Below are 19061 nucleotides of genomic sequence, written 5' to 3'. Positions count from 1 at the left end.
AGTATATTGGCACGCTAAGAAAACAGCTGTGTATACGAGCACCTCATTGAAAAGATCAGCCAGTAGGAGAAATCGCTGTGTCATAGGGTCAACCTATGGAAAATCAGAAAAGGAATAAAATCAAAAAGTCAGATGCCAGAGAGGGTATGTGTTTCTTTCTCAATTTAAATATTTAAATTTAAGTTCAGTTTAGATATTTAAATCTAATAAGTGTGATGACCAATTAAAATGCAGTCTACTTAAACATCCTACATAACGGTTTGGGATAATTGTCTAGACAGACTCCGACATGTATTTTTTCAGTTCAAACAGGCATTAGCTTTGCAGATGAATTGAGGAAGGATGAGAACCCGAGATAAAGCAAATTTATTCTGGAAGAAAAAAAAGGATGTTGGAAAATACTCCTGTTTATTCCACATTGGAACGGAGCAGTAAATATGGTCGTCTTCATATGGCAGTTGTATATCTAAAGCAGCTTATTTTAGTTATTGAAGTATGTTGACCTCAAGACCTGTCACCACTTGCTTGATCATCTATACTAGAATATTTAGGGATATTAGTTTCTAAGAGAATTCAATAGTATGGATCCTGATTGTATTTTGAGGGCCTTTGTTCAGCCTTTGAACTTAACTGCTTAAAATTTAGGGACCTATCGTCTCGTACTTTGAAAGGGAAGTCTGTTGTTTGGGAAATTTGCTTTTCATAGAAGAAGCGGTGTTTTGGCGTTAGTTACGCTCTATCAAAGCAAACTCTTCATGGGCTGTGTGAGCAGGACAGACAAACTTAACGTGGCAGTTTGATTACCTGGGTTAAAAAATAATGAGGAATCTAATTTCTGAGTGCCATATCATGAAAACTGTTTATTATCATGGTGTCTAGGTTAACCGTCTAGATCACATATAGTAGATGAGATTTTGAAGCAGTTGTAATAATAATTAAAACCATGTTGAGTATTCCAGGTAAAATGACAGGATTCTTAATAGTTCTCTGTGAGTTAAAATCTCAATATTCAAAAATATATATCACTTAAAATCTCAAGAGCCCATTTCCTTCTAGATTATTTGAAGAGGCATGTTACCTGGAAATTTTCGTAAGCCTTAGCCTGACAGCACCTTACTTTCATGGAAGGCAGGCTTAAAAGTATTGAGAAGTTGTAAAGGAGTTCACAAGGAAGCACGTGCCTTATTTTTTTTGAAGCCACTCAAGGCATACAATTCCATGACTTACAGGCAAAGAAACACAAATCACTTCATACATATAAGGAAAATACCTCAGATGTATTTACATTAAAAAAGGATGGAAAATAATGTGTGACAGGTATGATGTTAACATAGCGTTGGGGTTTATTTGGCAATGATTCTGTTTATTCACCTTTTAAAGATGGATTTAAATGGATGAACATTCTGCTAGTTGTCCTTTCTCTAGAGCCAGGAAATTCAGGTGTCAGAAGGTCATTGTTGTCTCACTTCCGTTTGGGGAGAAGAAAGACAAAAATTACTTTGTGAACTAAAGCAGTAACCAAAGAACCCTCGGTGACTCAGTAACCATAAGTGAAAGTAAGATGGTTTCTGACCTGGAAATATGTGACAGAGAAGTTTAGAAGATTAAGGAATGACCAAAACTAATTATCTACAGATAACAAAACAGTCGAATACCGTACTTAATCATGGATTTGTCCTATCACTGAAATGGAGTATTTTTCTCACTGCTGTGTTATACTCTTTCATCACCTAGCTCTACCAGGATTTGGAAGTATTCGTCTCTGAATTAAGTCATTCCCATTCCATCGTTTCATTTTGTGCTCACGAGAAAGAGGCTCTTTTTGTCTCATTAATTAAATAGGAATACATCACTCATGAACTATAACATCAAAAGCCTGCCCGTGGTGTCCTAAATTTCAAATGTGAGCCAGATATCGAGTGCATAGTTTTTGTATGTTCTCATATGTGCTAATGCAGAAATGTATGTACACACGGGATGATCATTAGTTCTTTCGCTGTGCTATACTGTTTTTAAGCATTATAAGCTCCGTAACAATCTCTAGGGCAATATTTAGCTGAGTAGTAAGTTTATTTTAGAATTATTTAACGTTCAGTTTATATGATAAAGAACATATGTATGTGTATGTGTGTATGTTAATGTATGTATGTGTATGTATGTTAGTCACAGGGTCTTCAGTTCAGAAACCCTGTTAGTTTCCCAGGAAGTCAGGTGAAAACATTGTTCTGTAGCAAACTAAGAATGTACGTAGTAACAGAGCAGTATATATACACCACATCATATATGTGTGTGTGTGTGTATGTATATATATATATATATATATATATATATATGCTATATTATATCAGTAATAGAGCATAAAACACCTCCCAACCACCATTCCCCCAATCCTGCCAAATCCTGTTAAGTCTGGGATTTCAGGAACTATGTTTTCTGACGAGGTGGTGTTACTGATACGAACCATTCTTTTGTTACTTCAGCCACTGTGAATTTTAGAATAAAATTCAAAGGGATCGGGGGCCTATGAATTATTATTCAAAAATTTAAAAATCTGAGCTCTATTAGAAATCCTAAATTCAAAGCTCTTGTTGAATTTGCTCCTTGGCGTGTCTCTTAATATTAAAAGCAATAAGAGGTACCATCTCGGTTACTTCTTTGCGTGAAGGAACTCAGTCACTACCCCGAGTCCCACAGCTGCTGTTCTCCTGAGCATCTATACTTCCCTACATGACTGGAAGGAAGAGAATCACACCTAATCTCCTAGTGGTGACCTGCTCTGGAAAACCCTTGTTTTTGTTTGTTTGTTTGTTTATTACTCCACTGGGATCCCCATCACACCTTCTCCCACGTAGCAAACTGTATCGTTCGTGGCCAGAAAATGAGGATGGGGGTTTCATGCAGAGCTGATGCTGACATTTGACTGGGGGCAGCCGCCATTGGTGATTTGATGGTTTAGACTGGGCTTCCCTTGCAATGGAGCATTGGCCAGGAAGATAGGCCAGGGTATATCCTCCAGAATGATCTGCTTCTGCAACACTGTGGCGTGCAGACTCTGGCCAACTAGGAAGGAAGGGGGATTACGCTGCAGTCTTTCTTTCTTTTTAATTCAAAAAACTTTTTTTGTTTTGTTTTCAATTTTATTGAAGTTTAGTTGATTTACAAAGGTGTGTTAATTTCTGCTATACAGGAAAGTTATACATTCAGTTATACATATATTCAGTTATACATATACACATATTCAGTTATTCAGTTATACATGTATATATTCTTTTTCATATTCTTTTCATTGTGGTTTATCACAGGATATTGAATATAGTTCCCTGTGCTGTACAGTAGGACCTTGTGGTTTATCCATCATATTACATAATAGTTTGCATCTGCTCATCCCAAATTCCCAGTCCATCCCTCTCCCTCCCCACCTCCCCTTTGGCTACCACAAGTCTGATCTCTATGTCTGTAGGTCAGTTTCTGTTTTGTAGATATGTTCATTTGTGTCATATTTTAGGTTCCACATATAAGTGATGTCATATATTTGTCTTTCCGTTTCTGACTTACTTCACTTAGTAGGATAATTTCTCGGACCATCCACGTTGCTGCAAATGGCATTGTTTCATTCTTTTTCAAGGCTGAGTAATACTCCATTGTGTGTGTGTGTGTGTATGTGTGCACATATATATACCACACCTTCTTCATCCATTCCTCTGTCGATGGACACAGGTTGTTTAAATGTCTTGGCTGTTGTAAATAGTGCTGCTGTGAACGCAGGGGTGCACGTATCATTTTGAATTAGAGTTTATTTCTGATTGTTTGGGCATCTCCCAGTGAGAGATTTGCATCTAAAAACCATCTCCAGAGCCTGAAGCTCATTGTTTTGGTTAATTAGAGAGATGCTGAGGAAGGCACCTGCCTCTGGACCATCTGTGTTCCTGGGTCAGCTCCTGTCTCTACCAGGGCAGGAAGGTTCCTAACAGAGACTCTGCGTCAGGGCAGAATGTCATAAGAACAGAGATCTCCGAGGATCTACTCTCTAAAGAGACTGCTGGGTACTTCTCGCGTGTCTATTTTTGTATCAGCACAGGATCGCTTTCACCTTTCAGTCCCTGTATCCCCAAACATCAGTCCTTGCCGTGTTCTTCTAAATTTGGGCTATTTTTATGGTTAACTCATTGCCATTTTTTTCCGTTTTATTCTATTTTCACTGGCAAGTATCCGTTTCTGTCCGTTGAAAGAAATAAGACTGCGTCACCCCCAGTACTAGCTGGTTTGTCCTAAAAATGCAAAAGTCTGCCAGATTTTAAAACGTAAAATTGGGCTTCCCTGGTGGCGCAGTGGCTGAGAGTCCGCCTGCCGATGCAGGGGGCACGGGTTCGTGCCCCGGTCCGGGAGGATCCCACATGCCGCGGAGCGGCTGCGCCCGTGAGCCATGGCCGCTGAGCCTGCGCGTCCGGAGCCTGTGCTCCGCAACGGGAGAGGCCGCAACAGTGAGAGACCCGCATTCGGCAAAAAAAAAAAAAACGTAAAATTGTGCCTGTGTGCGTGTGCCTTTTTGCACATTCGTAACGTATGCATAGTAGCGTACATACTCACTGCTAATGAACACAAGGAAACAGCTGTCAGCAAATAAACTTTTCATTTTAATGAGATGCCGAAGTTAATAACTGTTCTTCCTAAGCTGAACCATGTTTTATCATTAGGAGCTGTTATATAATTAGAGCTGGACACCCACAGGGTGAAACTAATTTTACTGTGCTGGATTTGACTTCATTTTGGTGGCAGGAAGCATTTTTTGTCTGTTAACTCTTAGGGGTTATTGGGAGTTAAAGCATGTCATCGTATTGTATACTTAGGGATACAAACCCAGAGCACCTCCTGTCTTTGACAGCTTTGGGTGAATTCTTATTTCTTGGTGATACAGTTCTCTGCCAGACAGTTGCCACATCATTAAAAAGTTCTGTTAACACTCAAGGTCACCGTCGCATCCACAGTGATCCTATAGCCCTCTCCCGAGAGGTAACCTCTGCCCTATGGAGAGCTGGCTCACCCCAGGACCCCACAAAATAGATATCCTATGTTAAAGAACTTTAAACTCTCAGAACCAGAAGTAACCCGGGAGATTATTTAGTTTAAAAATCTATTTTATACGTGAAAAAAACTCTGAAGATTATATGGTCCATATAAGACCATATAGCTGAGTCCATGATCTGGTCATTCAAGGTCTCCGAGTCCATCAGAGTTCTTTCCATGACACGCTGCTCTTGTTATTAATGTCAGTTCTATTTTCCATCATAGTGGAAAAGAGGGTTTGCTGTTTTTGACCTTTGAAGGTTAGAAACTTGAGGAAAGAAGGTCAGGGATATTATAGAAACCACTTATGTGGATTTACATAAGGTATTTAAAAGCCTCATCCTCATAAACAAAATGAAAACATATAGTCTGAGGGAACTCAAACTCAATAGATATCTGTCCATCCACCCAGACCTCAGAAGTCTTGATTTATGGGTTAATTTCAGCTCTGAAGTAGTTTAAGAAAGCTGTCTTGTGCCAGGCACTATGCTCTTGGGTGGGCATGTCTTTTTTTTTTTAAGTGTGGGAGATACAGCTGCAACACAGCGAGGTTGATAAGGTTATACAGCTCAAGGCCGGGTGCCATGGGAACACCAAGATGAGGTATTCAACCTTCTCCCTTGGAGAAGCGGGCATAGTAGAACCAAGTCCTTAAGGATGTGGTGAGTTTGCTAGACGTGGAGGGGAGGCTGCTTCAGGTGACCTAGAAGGAGGGGGACGGGATGAAACAGGAGAACCAGGTGGGGACCAACCATGGAGCATCTTACGACAAGGCATTTGGCCTTCTCCTTGTGGACAGTACAGCGGGAAGTGTCTGAAGGATTTTAAAACAAGTATGCTCGATGATGTACTTTAGAAAGATAGTGCTGGAGGAGTGGGGGGTGATTGGTCTGAAGGAGAATTGATTCCAGTCAGGGAGGTCACTAAAGAGGTGGTTGCAGTTACCCAGGCATGAGGTGATGGAGTCTCTGGTTCCAAGTTGGGCTTCGTCCTTAACTTGGTCCTGTTTGGCATTTCATTAGATGATCTGGGAGATGCCAGTGATAGGGTGGTCAGATTTCTAGAGGAGGGACTGTGTAAATAAATTGGATGATAGCAAAAGAGAGAGAGAGGGGAGAGGGAGGGATGGAGAGAGAAGAGATTAGAGGGAGGGTGAGAGAGAGAGAAGGAAGAGAGAACATGAGCATGGAGGCAAGAGAGCACATGTACCTGGAACGATGGCTGGAAACTAACAAGATGAAATTTAAGAAAGTCCTGTATTTAGAAGGGGAAAAAAAAATCAGTGTACAAGTTCAGGATTGGGGAAACCTGATTTAATAGCGGTTCCTGGGAAACAGACCTAGAACTTTTAGTTGACAGTAAGTCCTTTATTTGACTGCCAAAATGGCTAGTCCAATCTTAGGGACATTAATGAACATGAACCGTCAATAGCACAGGTAGCACTGGTCCACCTGTGCTCTGCAGTGCTCAGATCACATCTGGGGATCTCATTCTCCTTGGGCTATCAACCTATGAGAGCACGTTCAGAGAGTCCGCCTTCCCATCTGCCTGCTTTCTTGACCTCTCCAAGTTTGTATAACCTTTTGTCTGTCTTAGGAGAAACCTAAGAGTCATTTTGGGAGTCTCTTACACGTTCTCTGGTGCTTAGATTCCCAAAGCAGTCTGTTCTTCTCATTATCAGATTGTCCTTTTCCCAGCACGGTTATAAAGCTGTAGCTTGAATTGGTACAGGGAGCCCTAGTGTTACCAGTCTGGCCTCTGGTTGATGGTGATTCTGCCAAAAGGGGGAGAGGAGAGAAAGAGCTCAGGAGCCAAATGAGGTGTCTCACAAATGCAGCTTCAGCTGCACCTCATGTCTCAGGAAGAGGGACATTTCAATGCCCAACATCCTACAACGAAGCTGGCACACCCAGACAAGGATATTCACGATTTTGTCAGGAGTCCCCCAAACATGGCGCCTTGAATCCGGTACTAAGCCGATCTGTAAGATTGGTAAGGACGATCTCAGTGATAGCATTGCTTTAGTAGAAGCCTTACAGGAAGGGTAGATACCGTGTCTCAGTCACTCTCCTATCTCCTTCCCAGCATCTAACACATACCAAGGGGCCCCATCAGTCATTTCTGAATGAATGTTCTGCTGTTTTCCATGTCTTCATAAAGTGTCAGGAGACGATAGCAGTGCCACCTGAAATAGCCAATCTGCAAATGGTTTATCAGCCCGCAACGTATAAGGGACTTGCAGGGAATGTAAGTCGTGGGTCATTTCCTTCCTCAGGAAAGCTGTGCTGGGAAGAAGATGCCACTGAACTGCACAGCAGACTCAGGGATGGTCATTTACATTCTGGTCCAAGCCTTTCACCTGTGGACCAGTGACCCCAATCAGCAGAGTACGCTTGGAGTAGCCCTTGCTTATACCACCAGGCTCTTTCCACTTTGTCTGGGCTTAGAATCCTTATATGTGGTCTTGAGTCCACGTAAATACTGTTCGGCTGTGAGTGGGGATCGTGATGCGTGAGCCAAGAAGCCGCTGGCTGCTTTGACAAGCTGCTGGCCTTGTCAATGCAATCTCCAGCCCCGAAAGGCTGATTCTAGGCTGGTCTCTGACCAAGGCAGTTGAATCCCTGCATTACTTTGCTTGGTTACTTCATTAGAAGCCAAGCGGGAGATGTGGAAACCCAAATGGATCTGGGAACAGGAAACTTGATCCCCCTCGGAAGGCCACTCCAGCCCCTGCCGCAGACTCAACCCTTCCCTCAGCCCTCCGTCCTTCCACCCTTTCTTGGCCGAGACTGCAGCGTTCAGCGTTTAGCACTGAGATGAGCGCCGAGGGAGCCTGGAAGAAATTGGTTATATCTCACACGTTTATCTTGCTTCTGCCCCAAGAAGACTCTATTTCTACCTTTTGATTACTCAAGAAAGCTTCACTCTATAATCTGGCGGTGAGATATTTTAAAAATAATTTTTGAGGTAGAGTTGATTTACAGTGTTGTGTTAATTTCTGCTGTACAGCAAAGGGACTCAGTTAGACACACACACATTCTTTTTCATCCTCTTTTCCATGATGGTTCATCACAGGATATTGAATACAGTCCCCTGTGCTCTACGGTAGGACCTTGTTGTGGATCCATCCTACACATAATAGTTTGCCTCTGCTCACCCCACACTCCCACTCCTTCCTCCCCACACCCGCTTGGCAACCACAAGTCTGTTCTCCATGTCCCAACAGTGACATATATATATATATTTTTTTTTTTTTTGCGGTACGCGGGCCTCTCACTGTTGTGGCCTCTCCCGTTGTGGAGCACAGGCTCCGGACGCGCAGGCCCAGCGGCCATGGCTCACGGGCCCAGCCGCTCCACGGCATGTGGGATCTTCCCGGACCGGGGCACGAACCCGTGTCCCCTGCATCGGCAGGCGGACTCTCAACCACTGCGCCACCAGGGAAGCCCCAACAGTGATATATTTTTAAATTGAGGGATAATTTACATCAAACTGCATGTGGTATCTTAAGGACACAGGCTGGTGAATTGGGGAAATGTGTAAGCATTACCCCTGTCTAGAGAGAAAAAGTTTCGTCACCGCTGTGCCTCTCTCCACCTACATCGATTCTTGACTTTGGAAGGACCTCACTTAGCTCTCCTACATAGGCCGGTAGTGTCATATATTCAACTCATTATGTTTGTATGACACTAATCCTTCCCACTGTTAGCTTGTTAACCGAGCGTAATTATTAAAAAAGAGTTAAGCGTAATGTTAAGAGACATGAAATAACAACATCCATGCAAGATTTAAAAAACAAAGAGAAAAGAACCCGTGGCTTCATTGCCACTCTCCAGATGTGATCTCTTTTTTTTTTTCATATTTTAAAACACTCTCCTGCTATTATTATGTCTTCAAAACAATGCCCCCCAGGCCCCAGAAATAAATTTTGTCCCTTAATAAAATGATGTATCTTTTCATCTGAGCCTGGGCCTCCCCTAGCTCCATGGTGGAGAGCTTGGTCCCAAACTTCCATCATGTTCCCTAGGTTTGGGAGCCTGTGGATTAGCGAGATCAGTGTTGCACTTCAGTTCACCATTTTGGGGAGCCAGGGCATACCTTTAATCGAAAGGAAGAGACTGACACAGACATGGAGAACAGACTGGTGGCTGCCGAGGGGGAGGGGGCTGGGGGAGGGATGGAGTGGGAGTGTGGGGTGAGCAGATGCAAACTAGTGCCTACAGGATGGATAAACAGCAAGGTCCTACTGTAGAGCACTGGGGACCATATTCAGTATCCTGTGATAAACCTAACTGACTTTGCTGTACAGGAGAAATTAATACAACATTGTAAATCGACTATACTTCAAGGAATAGAAAATAATTAAATTTTTAAAAAATCATGATTAAAAAAAAGGAAGCGATTGGGGCTGCTATTTGATATTAAAGTGGTTAGGAAAGTCTCTCTGATAAGATAGCAGTAGAGCAGAGACCGACATAAAGAGAGGTAGTGAGCCATGCAGCTCTGGAGGTGGACGGTTCCAGGGAGAAACAGCCCCTGCAGAGGCCTGAGTGGACACCACGTGTGGAGCGTTTGAGGCAACCCCCAGTCACCAGTGAGGCAGGAGCCTGGAGGGGGGTGGAGTGATGGGGTGACATCGGTGAGATGTGTCAGGTGAGGTGGGCAGATCAGTGGGGACCTATTGCCCACCGTGAGGGCTTTGGGTTTTGCTCTAGATGATGTGTGCAGCCATATAAGGGTTTCCAGGAAAAGAATGACCAATCCGCCTCCCATTTTAAGACGATGACTGTGGCTGTGGAACTGGTAGGTGGGCAAGCATGAGAACAGGTAGAATAATTAAGAGGTCATCTCAGTAATCTAGGTGAGAGAGGGCGGTGGCTTGAACTTGCGTGAACGCGGCAGAGGTCGTGAAAAGAGGTCATCTTTTGAAGGGAACCAATAGGATTTGCTGATGGCTTGGATGTGACGTAAGAGAGAAACAGAGGAGTTAAAGGTGAGTCTCTGTTTTCTGGCCAGGGCAGCTCAGAGCAGGGCGTTGCCATTTGCTGAAATAGGGAAGACACCAGTACAAGCTGAGTTTGGAGGGAAATCGAGAGTTCATGTTTGGACACGTAAACTTTAAGGTGTCTGTTAGGTGCCCAAATGGAAATGAACCCAAGAGCCTGAGTTCAAGGGAGGGAGCGGATGGGGAGAAACCACTGGCAGACGGTCCGCAGGGGAGTGAAAGCTGGTGAGATCGTCACGGCCTTGATTATTGAGGAGGAAAGGAGACAGAGCCGTGGAGCCCCCTGAGCTTTAGAGGGGCAGGCGGGGAGGCAGAGTCGACAGGGACGGTGAGGAGTGAAGGAGGGGCAGGTGAAGGGGGCGACCGCCGGCTGCAGTGGGTGAGTCAGAGAAGGGTGGAGAAGCGGCCACACTCTGTGACACGGAGCAGACCAAGTGCCCAGGACAGCCTTGTGGACAGTGAACGTCTCTCCCCACCTGCCCCACCTTCTTTCTGGATTTGATGGCAGAAAACCTCACCCCAGTAAGTGCCTTGGCCGACCTCAAGGGTCCTGAAAGCCTTACTTGGAGAAATGCTCTTCCAAATCCCTCCTGCTTTGAATTGACTTAGGGCGAACTCAGGCTGGACCCACTCTCCTTATGTGTGGGAGGTGATTCACCAGGAACTCACAGATGTGCAGTGCTGTGTCGTCTTGGAGAGGAAAGGCAAGGAGGAGACCAGCATCGTGAAGGGCTCACTGCGGTCAACACGTGATGTCTTCACATTCGTTTACGTCTTGTCACATACATTTGTGTTTATCATATGTGAAGCGTCAAGCTTTGAGTATCCACCACGATGGTAGTGGTTATTTGGCTTTTTGGCTAGTCCCACATCTAAGTTGTGATGGATAAATGGGTCCCAGCAGATCCCCCAGGTCTGGGTATGATTTCATTTTACAAATGCTGACCTCAACCTATTCTTAAACAACCCCCTGATAAGTTTGTTTGCTTTTGTTTGTCTTTGCTTTTATCTTTATTTTCTTCTTCTAGTTTTATTGAGATATAGTTGACATACAGCACTGTGTAAGTTTCAGGTGTGCAACGTCGTGAGTTGACGTATACACATCATGAAACGATGACCAGAGTGAGTGTACATCATCATCTCATATAGATACAAAGTCAAAGAGATAGAAAAAATATAGTCTTCCTTGTGATGAGAACTCTTAGGACTTACTCTTGACAACTTTCATATATAAAATACAGCAGTGTTCATTATATTTACCATGTTGTACATTACATCCTGAGAACTTATTGGTCTCATAAGTGGCCTGATAAGTTTTTAGGGCAGTGCTGACCAAGGTTTATTCTGATTAATGAAGGTTATATTCAGAAAGTTGTATAGCATATGTCACAGTTTGCAAAGCATTCTATCGTACAAAAAGCATTTGAGCCTTAAAATGACCCTGGGATGTAGGCGTATGAGTTACTCACTGATGATTTCCAAAGCAGGCATCCATCGCTCTCACTTCTTCCTCTGTATCCGGAGCCACATCAGTTGCCTCCTTTCCGGGCCACAGAGGCTATGCCAGACTCTTCCTACGTTTAAATAAATGTCGAGAAATTAGACCCTTTATTGTTGGAAATAAGATGGCTTCCTATACATCTGACTTTTTTTATTTACCCCGGGCTAAATGGCTATAAGACTGGAGATGGGGAGGGGTGGAGAGGTAATTGCTTTGGGTGTAGCAAGACTGGGGAACACCTAGTTCCACACCTAGCTGTGACAGATTTCAGTGGCCGCAGCAAGATGCAGGGTAGTGATGATCGACGGGTTCTTGCCTGTGAGCTCCAACCAAAACCCAAATTAAAATGATTTTAGAAAATTAAGAGAATTTTATTTTAATTATTATTGTATTCTATTCTTTTGGAAATTACTTTGATCTGAAATGTGTTTCCAGCCTGGTCTTGAAGGACTCTTACAGGTAGGTTGGCAAGGTTTTGAGCTGGTAAACATTTTAACTAGCCTGTAGAATTTCCATGCTTTCGTTTTACATTGTGAGAGGGTACAGGTCGGTGGTTTGAGTATTCCTCCTGTGTCTTGCTCTACATAATGACCACAAGGTTTTCCTTGCCTATGAGTTTTTGGTAAGATATCTTCAGCCTGGCGTTATTACTTTGTCACATTCAGCCTTGCATTATATTCGATTGTGCGTTGAGGAGTGAATGTATAAATCCTATTTTATCCTGCCTAGCACGGTGTAAGTTTTTTAATGGCTGGCATGGTACTGATTCACCTTTGCTACTTCTCAGAGCCCAGCTCAGTGCTTCGTACGTAGTTGGAACTCAGTAAACATTTATCAGATGGACTTGCATTAGTATTTGGTAACTGTTATGTTGGCTGCATTGTTCAATGACAAATATAAAAGGAAAATATAGACTGGCAATTAAAGATATGAGCTTATTGAATTTCTTTATTACCTTTATTTGATATGTACTATTTTGCATGGACACTATTTTTTTTTTTTTTTTTTGCGGTACGCGGGCCTCTCACCGCTGTGGCCTCTCCCATTGCGGAGCACAGGCTCTGGACGCACAGGCTCAGCGGCCATGGCGCACGGGCCCAGCCGCTCCGCGGCATGTGGGATCCTCCCGCACCGGGGCACGAACCCGCGTCCCCTGCATCGGCAGGCGGACTCTCAACCACTGTGCCACCAGGGAGGCCCATGGACGCTATTTTTATATTTCGCTATTTACCAGTGTACCGTAACACAATTATAGGTGATAAATTAATTGATATTTTTAATCCAGCTTCTTACAAGAGAATTGTCTGCTATTTGTGGGCAGAGTGTGACTCCTGATACTTTTAAATGACCCAAAAAACACTTTATTTGGTGGCTTCAGATATACTTAGTCGATCTCTTGATTTCAGTACTGAACCAAACGTCCTAGAAATTCCGTGAACTGAATAGAAACCCCATGGCAAAACGTGCTTAGACATTTTCAAAAGCCAGAATTATTCTTTACTTAAGAAAAATCAGCCTTGAGAGTTTTTTAAATTATAATAATTAAGTCTGTGTATATGTCAACATTTTCATAGACATTACCTGAAGTTTTGTTTTTTGTACACAATAGTACCGGGAAACCCAAGCATGAGTGGTTTCTCCAGAAAGATTCCGAAGGGGACACACCTTCACTTATCAACTGGCCTTCCAGGTATCTCCCGAGCTCTCGGCTTGCGTTTAGCGACTGCATCTCTGGTCCAGCTGCCTTATGTCCCGCACATCACCGAAACTAACTCTTCTTTGCCCTCTTTTTGGTGGCAGGGCTTTTAAAAGTCATGTGTTCCAAAGGGGCTGCTGGAAATTACCTTCCAATCACTTGCTTTTCTCTTTCTCCTGCCCTAATCCCTGCTAATGTCAATAGTATTTCCCTCAGCTTCTCTTTTGGAAAATCTTTTGGCTACACCTCTGGCTTTTTCTCCTTTCTCACAGTCACGTGCTGCCAGGAAGGGGCAGTAGTGACGATGTAACCAGCATCTCTGGGCTGCTCCCCTGAACCAGGCTAACCGGCTAGTGTCCTGTCTTGTCAGCAGCTGCCCCTGCCCCGCCCTGCCCTGCCCAACCAGCCTCCTCCTCTCCGTGTTGCCTGTCCCTCAACCATCTGTTTCATTTGCACAGCTACATTTAGGGCATGTGGTTTTCAAAGCAGACAAAACCCCTCTCGTTTCATTGTTAAGGCTGGGGGCAGGGAGAGACAGAAGGAGTTAGAATGAATAAGTCATTGGGAGGACAAAACACCCGTATATTGAGTTTCTGACAGTCACTTTGTTCTTGGCCAAGGACAACGTTCAGATTGTCTCTGATGAGAAGGACACACATTCCGCAGGAGAACTTGAACCACGTTTCAGCCGCCTTTTGATTAACAAAGATTATAAATATGAAAACATCCCGCACTGGCTGGTCTCTGGGAAGAGTAACAACCCAGAATGCTTTCTTTCCCCCTCTGAATTGTTCACAGTAACTGCCTTTTAGGTGTCTTTGATTTTTTTTTTTAATGAAATATAGATAGATACCTTGCATCTTACGCTGAAAAACATGTAGGCATTTATATCAAATTTAGCAGGGTGCCTTTGTCATTTAAGGAAATAGTCCCTTCCAAAAAATAAATACCAGAAGCAATTATTTTTGCTGAGTAATCTTGAGTAAATAAAGGTTTTACATTCCGCAAGAAATCGCTTTTCCCACTTCAAAAGCATTTCTTTATTTTTTAAAGATTATCCCCAGGAAGGAATCCATTCCTAAGCAGTCTGAATGGTTTCTTCTTCCTCACTATGTGGTATTTTAAAAGAGTAAAAACAAGAACTAGTTTGCACTATTGGACATTTACTCTTTGCTAAGCACTAAACCGCGAACTTTGCAGACATCACATTATTTCCATTTAAAAGGTGAAGCAGCTGGGGCAGGTAGGTTACCTGAGACCATACAGCTGGAACTGGCTGAGTCAGGCTTTGCAAAGAGGTCTCCTGGGACCCACAGCCAGCGCTCTTGGCTACAGTCATAAGAAAAGGTTGGTAGCTTGAAATGGATTTCAGTTTTGCTCTCAGATATTTAAATAGCTCTAGAAACAACCAAAGCCCTCCCTTTTTAGATTAGTTTTCAACTGAGGGCCTAATGGCAATTCCAGAGGGGAGAAAATGTTCAGTGCATTAATTCTTTCAACAAATATATTTTTTTTCTAACGTTCTTCTTAGCGCTCGCATCGCTAGACGTCATGGTGTCTTAACTGGTCACATGTTCTCTGAATGATTGAATGTAGTCTGCATGGCATGAAAAAGTTTGTGACTGTTGAGTGCTTGAAAAGAGGTAATCGTCTGATATATCTTGAGCTCAATAAAAAATAATAATAATCACGAATGCTCTGACATTTACAGGAGACAATGAAATTTTTTTTCAGTGGGAATCTACAGTTTTTATTAATCATATTCATACACAAAAATAGAAGGGGCTCACAGAAATATCACTTTCAATACATATCTCATAAATGCCTACAGTTTGTGCTTTAACTTACGAGAGGGAATAGGTGCTAGGGCAAAGGGATTTTGCTAAGGTACCACAAAAAGCTTAGAACAAACGAGTGGAGAGCTAACTACTGAAAGTAGGAATTAGTCTCATATCCACACCGGAGGTCTGCACACAGCTGATCTTCAATAAATGCAAAACTACCACAAATAAAATTTTCTTAGACCTCAGACCAACGAGCACCAAGCTTTTCTGAATGTAAATATAATCTTGAGCGGTAAACAAGATCGAGCGGGAGACAGTGAAATTACATATGGTCTGTAGGCTTGTAAATGCCTGGAAGCTGCCCCTGCCCCTTACACTGGGCCTGTCCATGTGGAACACGTACCAATCCATAGCCCAGCCTCAGCGTGCCCTGGTGCATACCCGTGGTGCCTATTAATGAATCGTTCTGAGTAGTCATGTAGTCGGAAGGCATCCATTCTCTCCCAGGATAGCATCTGACCCCTCCTAGCTTTACAGAAGGAAGGGTGAGTCTGGCATTTGGAAACTCAACTCAGACTCCTTCCTCTGGCAAACAGTAGTGGGTTTCTGACACTGACTCCACCCGCCCCCGCCCCCGCCCAAGATGCTCTTCCATCCTCTGGGCATCCCTGATCTGCACACACATGCTCTCTTCCCCTTAAGCAGTTACTGCACTTAAATCCTTTTTCTCTCTTAAAGAGTTAAAGTTAGAGAAAAACTGGTGAGAGAGGAGAGTGCTCGCAGCAGCCCTGAACTTGTCCCTGAGTCCTTAACTCAGAGGAGACACCAGCCAGTGCCAGGCCATTACCTGGCCTTTCGGTCAGAGAACTCAGCCTTCGATAGGGTCTCGGGCAAGGCAGCCAGCTCTGCACGACAGCCCATCCACGGCTACGTCCAGCCGGCAGATCCCAGTCACACCATCACGCTGGCGACCTCGGACACCCCAGAAAGCGCATCCGAGTACAGCTGGGTGGAGTCGGCCACCCAGACCGTCACAAAGCCTCCCCCCTCGAAGGTTCTAGAAGGTGAGAGAAGAGATACCCCGGTTCTCCATATTTGTGAATCAAAAGCAGAGGACGATGTGCTCTTCTCTGAAGCTCTGGAGAAAAGCAGGAAAACGCTTTTCGCTTTGGAGGATCGTGGGCCTGGGAGAAGCTGGGAAGACCCCTCTGGAACCGAGGACTCGGGTAAGCCTGCTGCTAGCACAGTCACCTCGGAACCTCAGAAGGAACCTGAAAGCCTGGCCCGCCCACCTCCAGCTCAGCAGCCCACGGAGAGGATGGGCCGAAGCGAAATGGTTGTGTATGTTCAGAGCGAGTCTGTGTCCCAAGGTCACAGGAAGGAGGCAGAGCCCACGAGGAAGCGCAAGGTCCTCACCCGCTCGCTGTCTGACTACACGGGCCCACCTCAGCTGCAGGCTGCGAAGGCCACGGCCCCGGCTTCCAAGCGCGACCCGGAGCCGCAGACGTCCAAGGCTGAGTCGGAAGTGGGCCTGCTGGACACCAAGGTCTCCGTCGCCCAGCTCTGTGGTGTGTTCCTGCAGTCAGCCAGGGCCAGCAAGAGGCCTGAGCTGTAGGTGATGCCCACGCGTCCCCCCGATGTGTCACTTGCATGTCCTTGGCAGAGTTAATTCACTTCTCGACTTGTGTGGTGTCCTGCCTTGAGTCTTACTAGCTTAGCTCACAAGTGTGTGCAGGGCAGACCGTCCAGGACATGGCTCCACGACTACCAGTCTGCTTTCGCCTACTAACGGGGAGCTCTAGAGTGTCGGGTCTCGCAGTGTTCCGTCTCCCGACGTGCATGGTAGAGGCATGCAGTGGGATCTGGCGGTGTCCGTGCCTTGACTCACCGAGAGGCATAAACCTGTGCTTTCTTCCCTCTCTCTGTCTCCCCGTCACCCTTCTGTCTACCTTCTCCCCACGACTGTAAAAGCCATTCGCGGGTCGAGGGGTCAAGCGAAGGTGCTGGCTTGCCTACCAGCGTGGAACGGGAAAGAGGGTCCCGGAAACCAAGACGCTATTTTTCTCCTGGTGAAAGTAGAAAGACTTCTGAGAGATTTAGAACTCAACCCATAACCTCAGCAGAACGAAAGGAATCGGATAGGTAGGCATGTGTCTGTCAAGTTCCCTGGTCTAGGAACTTAGAAGAAATCCTATGGGAATTTCTGTCCCAGGGATGGCCCCGATACGGTTTCAATGGGATGCGATGACTCCGTAATTCTCCCATCTAAGCTATACGGGATATTTATTTGGCTCGTGTAAATGTGTCTTTAAAGAACGTTGACCATGACGACACTATCACCACGTAGTTTTCAGTTGTGTTCAAATGGTAAGAAGTGAGAAACGTTATTCATTTAAGGGTATAAAATTTTTATGCCCTTGTTAAGTTAGAATCCAGATGGACCGTCCACCAGATGTTACAGTGAAAATAAGGGATTTTATATTCAGTTTATAAACGTCTACCTGCGTGTTGTCTGTGAGTTTTTAATCTTATCGTATGCGAATGCAGAGAAGTGAAAGGGTTCATCCAAAGGGTGATGATCAGTCGTCTTTAATGAGTCGTACCTCGTCCTGGTTTGCACAAGGTGAAACACCGAGCCGGTCTGTGTGCACACGTAGCCCACGGTGTCCATACCTGTCCACGCGTGTCCATAGCTGTCCACGCGTGTCCACAGCTGTCCACGCGTGTCCACAGCTAGAATTGCTACCAGGGGGATATTCTTTAAGAGACTTTAATTGCAGTTTTATTTTCACTTTTAATTTGGTCCTTGGATCTTCCATTCCCACCAGCTAATTGTTAGTTATTATTTTTTTGCTAATGTCTTTCCCAGGTCAACTTCAAATTCAGAAATGCCAGCTGCCGAGGGCAAGTATCTGTCTTTTTCTTCTTTATCATCTCACCCAGATTAGATTTAGATAATAAGATTTTTGCTTCTGGAAAGAATGAGATGATGGAACATACTGCGTTCTTTCTGGCAGGTTTTCTTCCTGTGAATACAATAAAGCCTAGTTGAGATTTTCACACGAACTTTCCCTTAGTTCCAAGAGAGAGAGCTGAGACGTGAACCATGTTAAAACAACTGATTTGAATCGAAGAAGCAGATTTTTCTTGTTGCTTTCTTGTTACTATTTAACAATAAAGAAGAGAAGTTCCTTCCATAAAATCTCTTCTTAATTCCATAATATCTATACTTAAGTCAAATATTATAGTAGAAAATTATGGCCTAAACAGGAGCTCCGTTTGGTTAATTGCGATGGGAACTAGTACCTTTTCAGAAGCAGAAGGATAGCCTCCCCCGCCAAGGGGAAAATATTGCCTGTTGTCATTTTTAGTATATCTAAGAATTCTCACATTCAGAGGATTTCCAGGTCAGCCCTGGGAAACTTTTCACAGGCTTTCCCTACGTTTTCTAATGACATCCGGTTTTCACCTGTGACCTTTTACAGATGAAGAGAAGGTCGATGAGCGAGCCAGGCTGAGCGTTGCTGCGAAGAGGCTGCTCTTCAGGGTAAGATGTGCTGAAGGGCTGTCGGAGAAGCCGTCACCTCTGTGGGCGGCCCCGCGGCCAGCCTGCTGCCTGCGCCGGCCCTGGGCCCACCTGCGCTTCTCTCCTCCGGTGTGGCTGGTGTGTGCACTGCTGACGCCGATGCTGCCTCTCGGGGTGCCCCTCCTCTAGGTCCTGCAGGGGAACAGAGTCGTGACATTCTGCAGCCCCGACTCCCTTTCCCCCAACTTATCAGGATCCACACTGTTTCCAATCTTAGGAAATGGAAAAGTCATTTGACGAGAAGAACGTCCCGAAGCGCCGCTCCAGGAATGCAGCCGTAGAGCAGAGGCTACGGCGTCTGCAGGACCGATCCCACACGCAGCCTGTCACCACCGAGGAGGTGGTCATTGCAGCCACGTAAGTGCCCCTGGGGCCTCTGGGCCTTGGCTGTAAGGTCTTCTTTTTAAAGAAAGATTTAAAGACTT

At 44.6% G+C, this 19061-nt stretch overlaps 2 protein-coding genes across 10 annotated transcripts in view; both read left to right on the top strand.

Moving 5' to 3' along the window:
• Window positions 1-19061, top strand: part of SVIL (supervillin) — a 231341-nt gene that overhangs the window by 153893 nt on the left and 58387 nt on the right. For 6 of the 9 annotated variants that reach the window (XM_024750122.1, XM_024750119.1, XM_024750124.1 and 3 more), the window contains 4 exons: window positions 13180-13260; window positions 17920-17954; window positions 18536-18597; window positions 18854-18993. In XM_024750122.1, coding sequence (XP_024605890.1) covers window positions 13180-13260; window positions 17920-17954; window positions 18536-18597; window positions 18854-18993 — 318 coding nt within the window. Of the gene's footprint in view, window positions 1-13179; window positions 13261-17082; window positions 17193-17919; window positions 17955-18535; window positions 18598-18853; window positions 18994-19061 lie in introns of those variants that run through there. The other 3 variants (XM_024750126.1, XM_024750125.1, XM_024750127.1) reach the window with 3 other exon arrangements.
• Window positions 16234-16903, top strand: LOC112402911 (supervillin-like). Its single transcript, XM_024750136.1, has one exon. The coding sequence runs from the start codon at window positions 16369-16371 to the stop codon at window positions 16663-16665; it is 297 nt and encodes a 98-aa protein (XP_024605904.1). The 5' UTR covers window positions 16234-16368; the 3' UTR covers window positions 16666-16903.

This window comes from Neophocaena asiaeorientalis, unplaced genomic scaffold, assembly GCF_003031525.2.
Source record: "Neophocaena asiaeorientalis asiaeorientalis breed wild unplaced genomic scaffold, Neophocaena_asiaeorientalis_V1.1 scaffold4, whole genome shotgun sequence".
In the NCBI taxonomy this organism is placed as follows: Eukaryota; Metazoa; Chordata; class Mammalia; order Artiodactyla; family Phocoenidae; genus Neophocaena; species Neophocaena asiaeorientalis.
The sequence above is the reverse complement of the archived record's forward strand: the minus strand, read 5'-3'. Positions and strand labels throughout refer to the sequence as shown.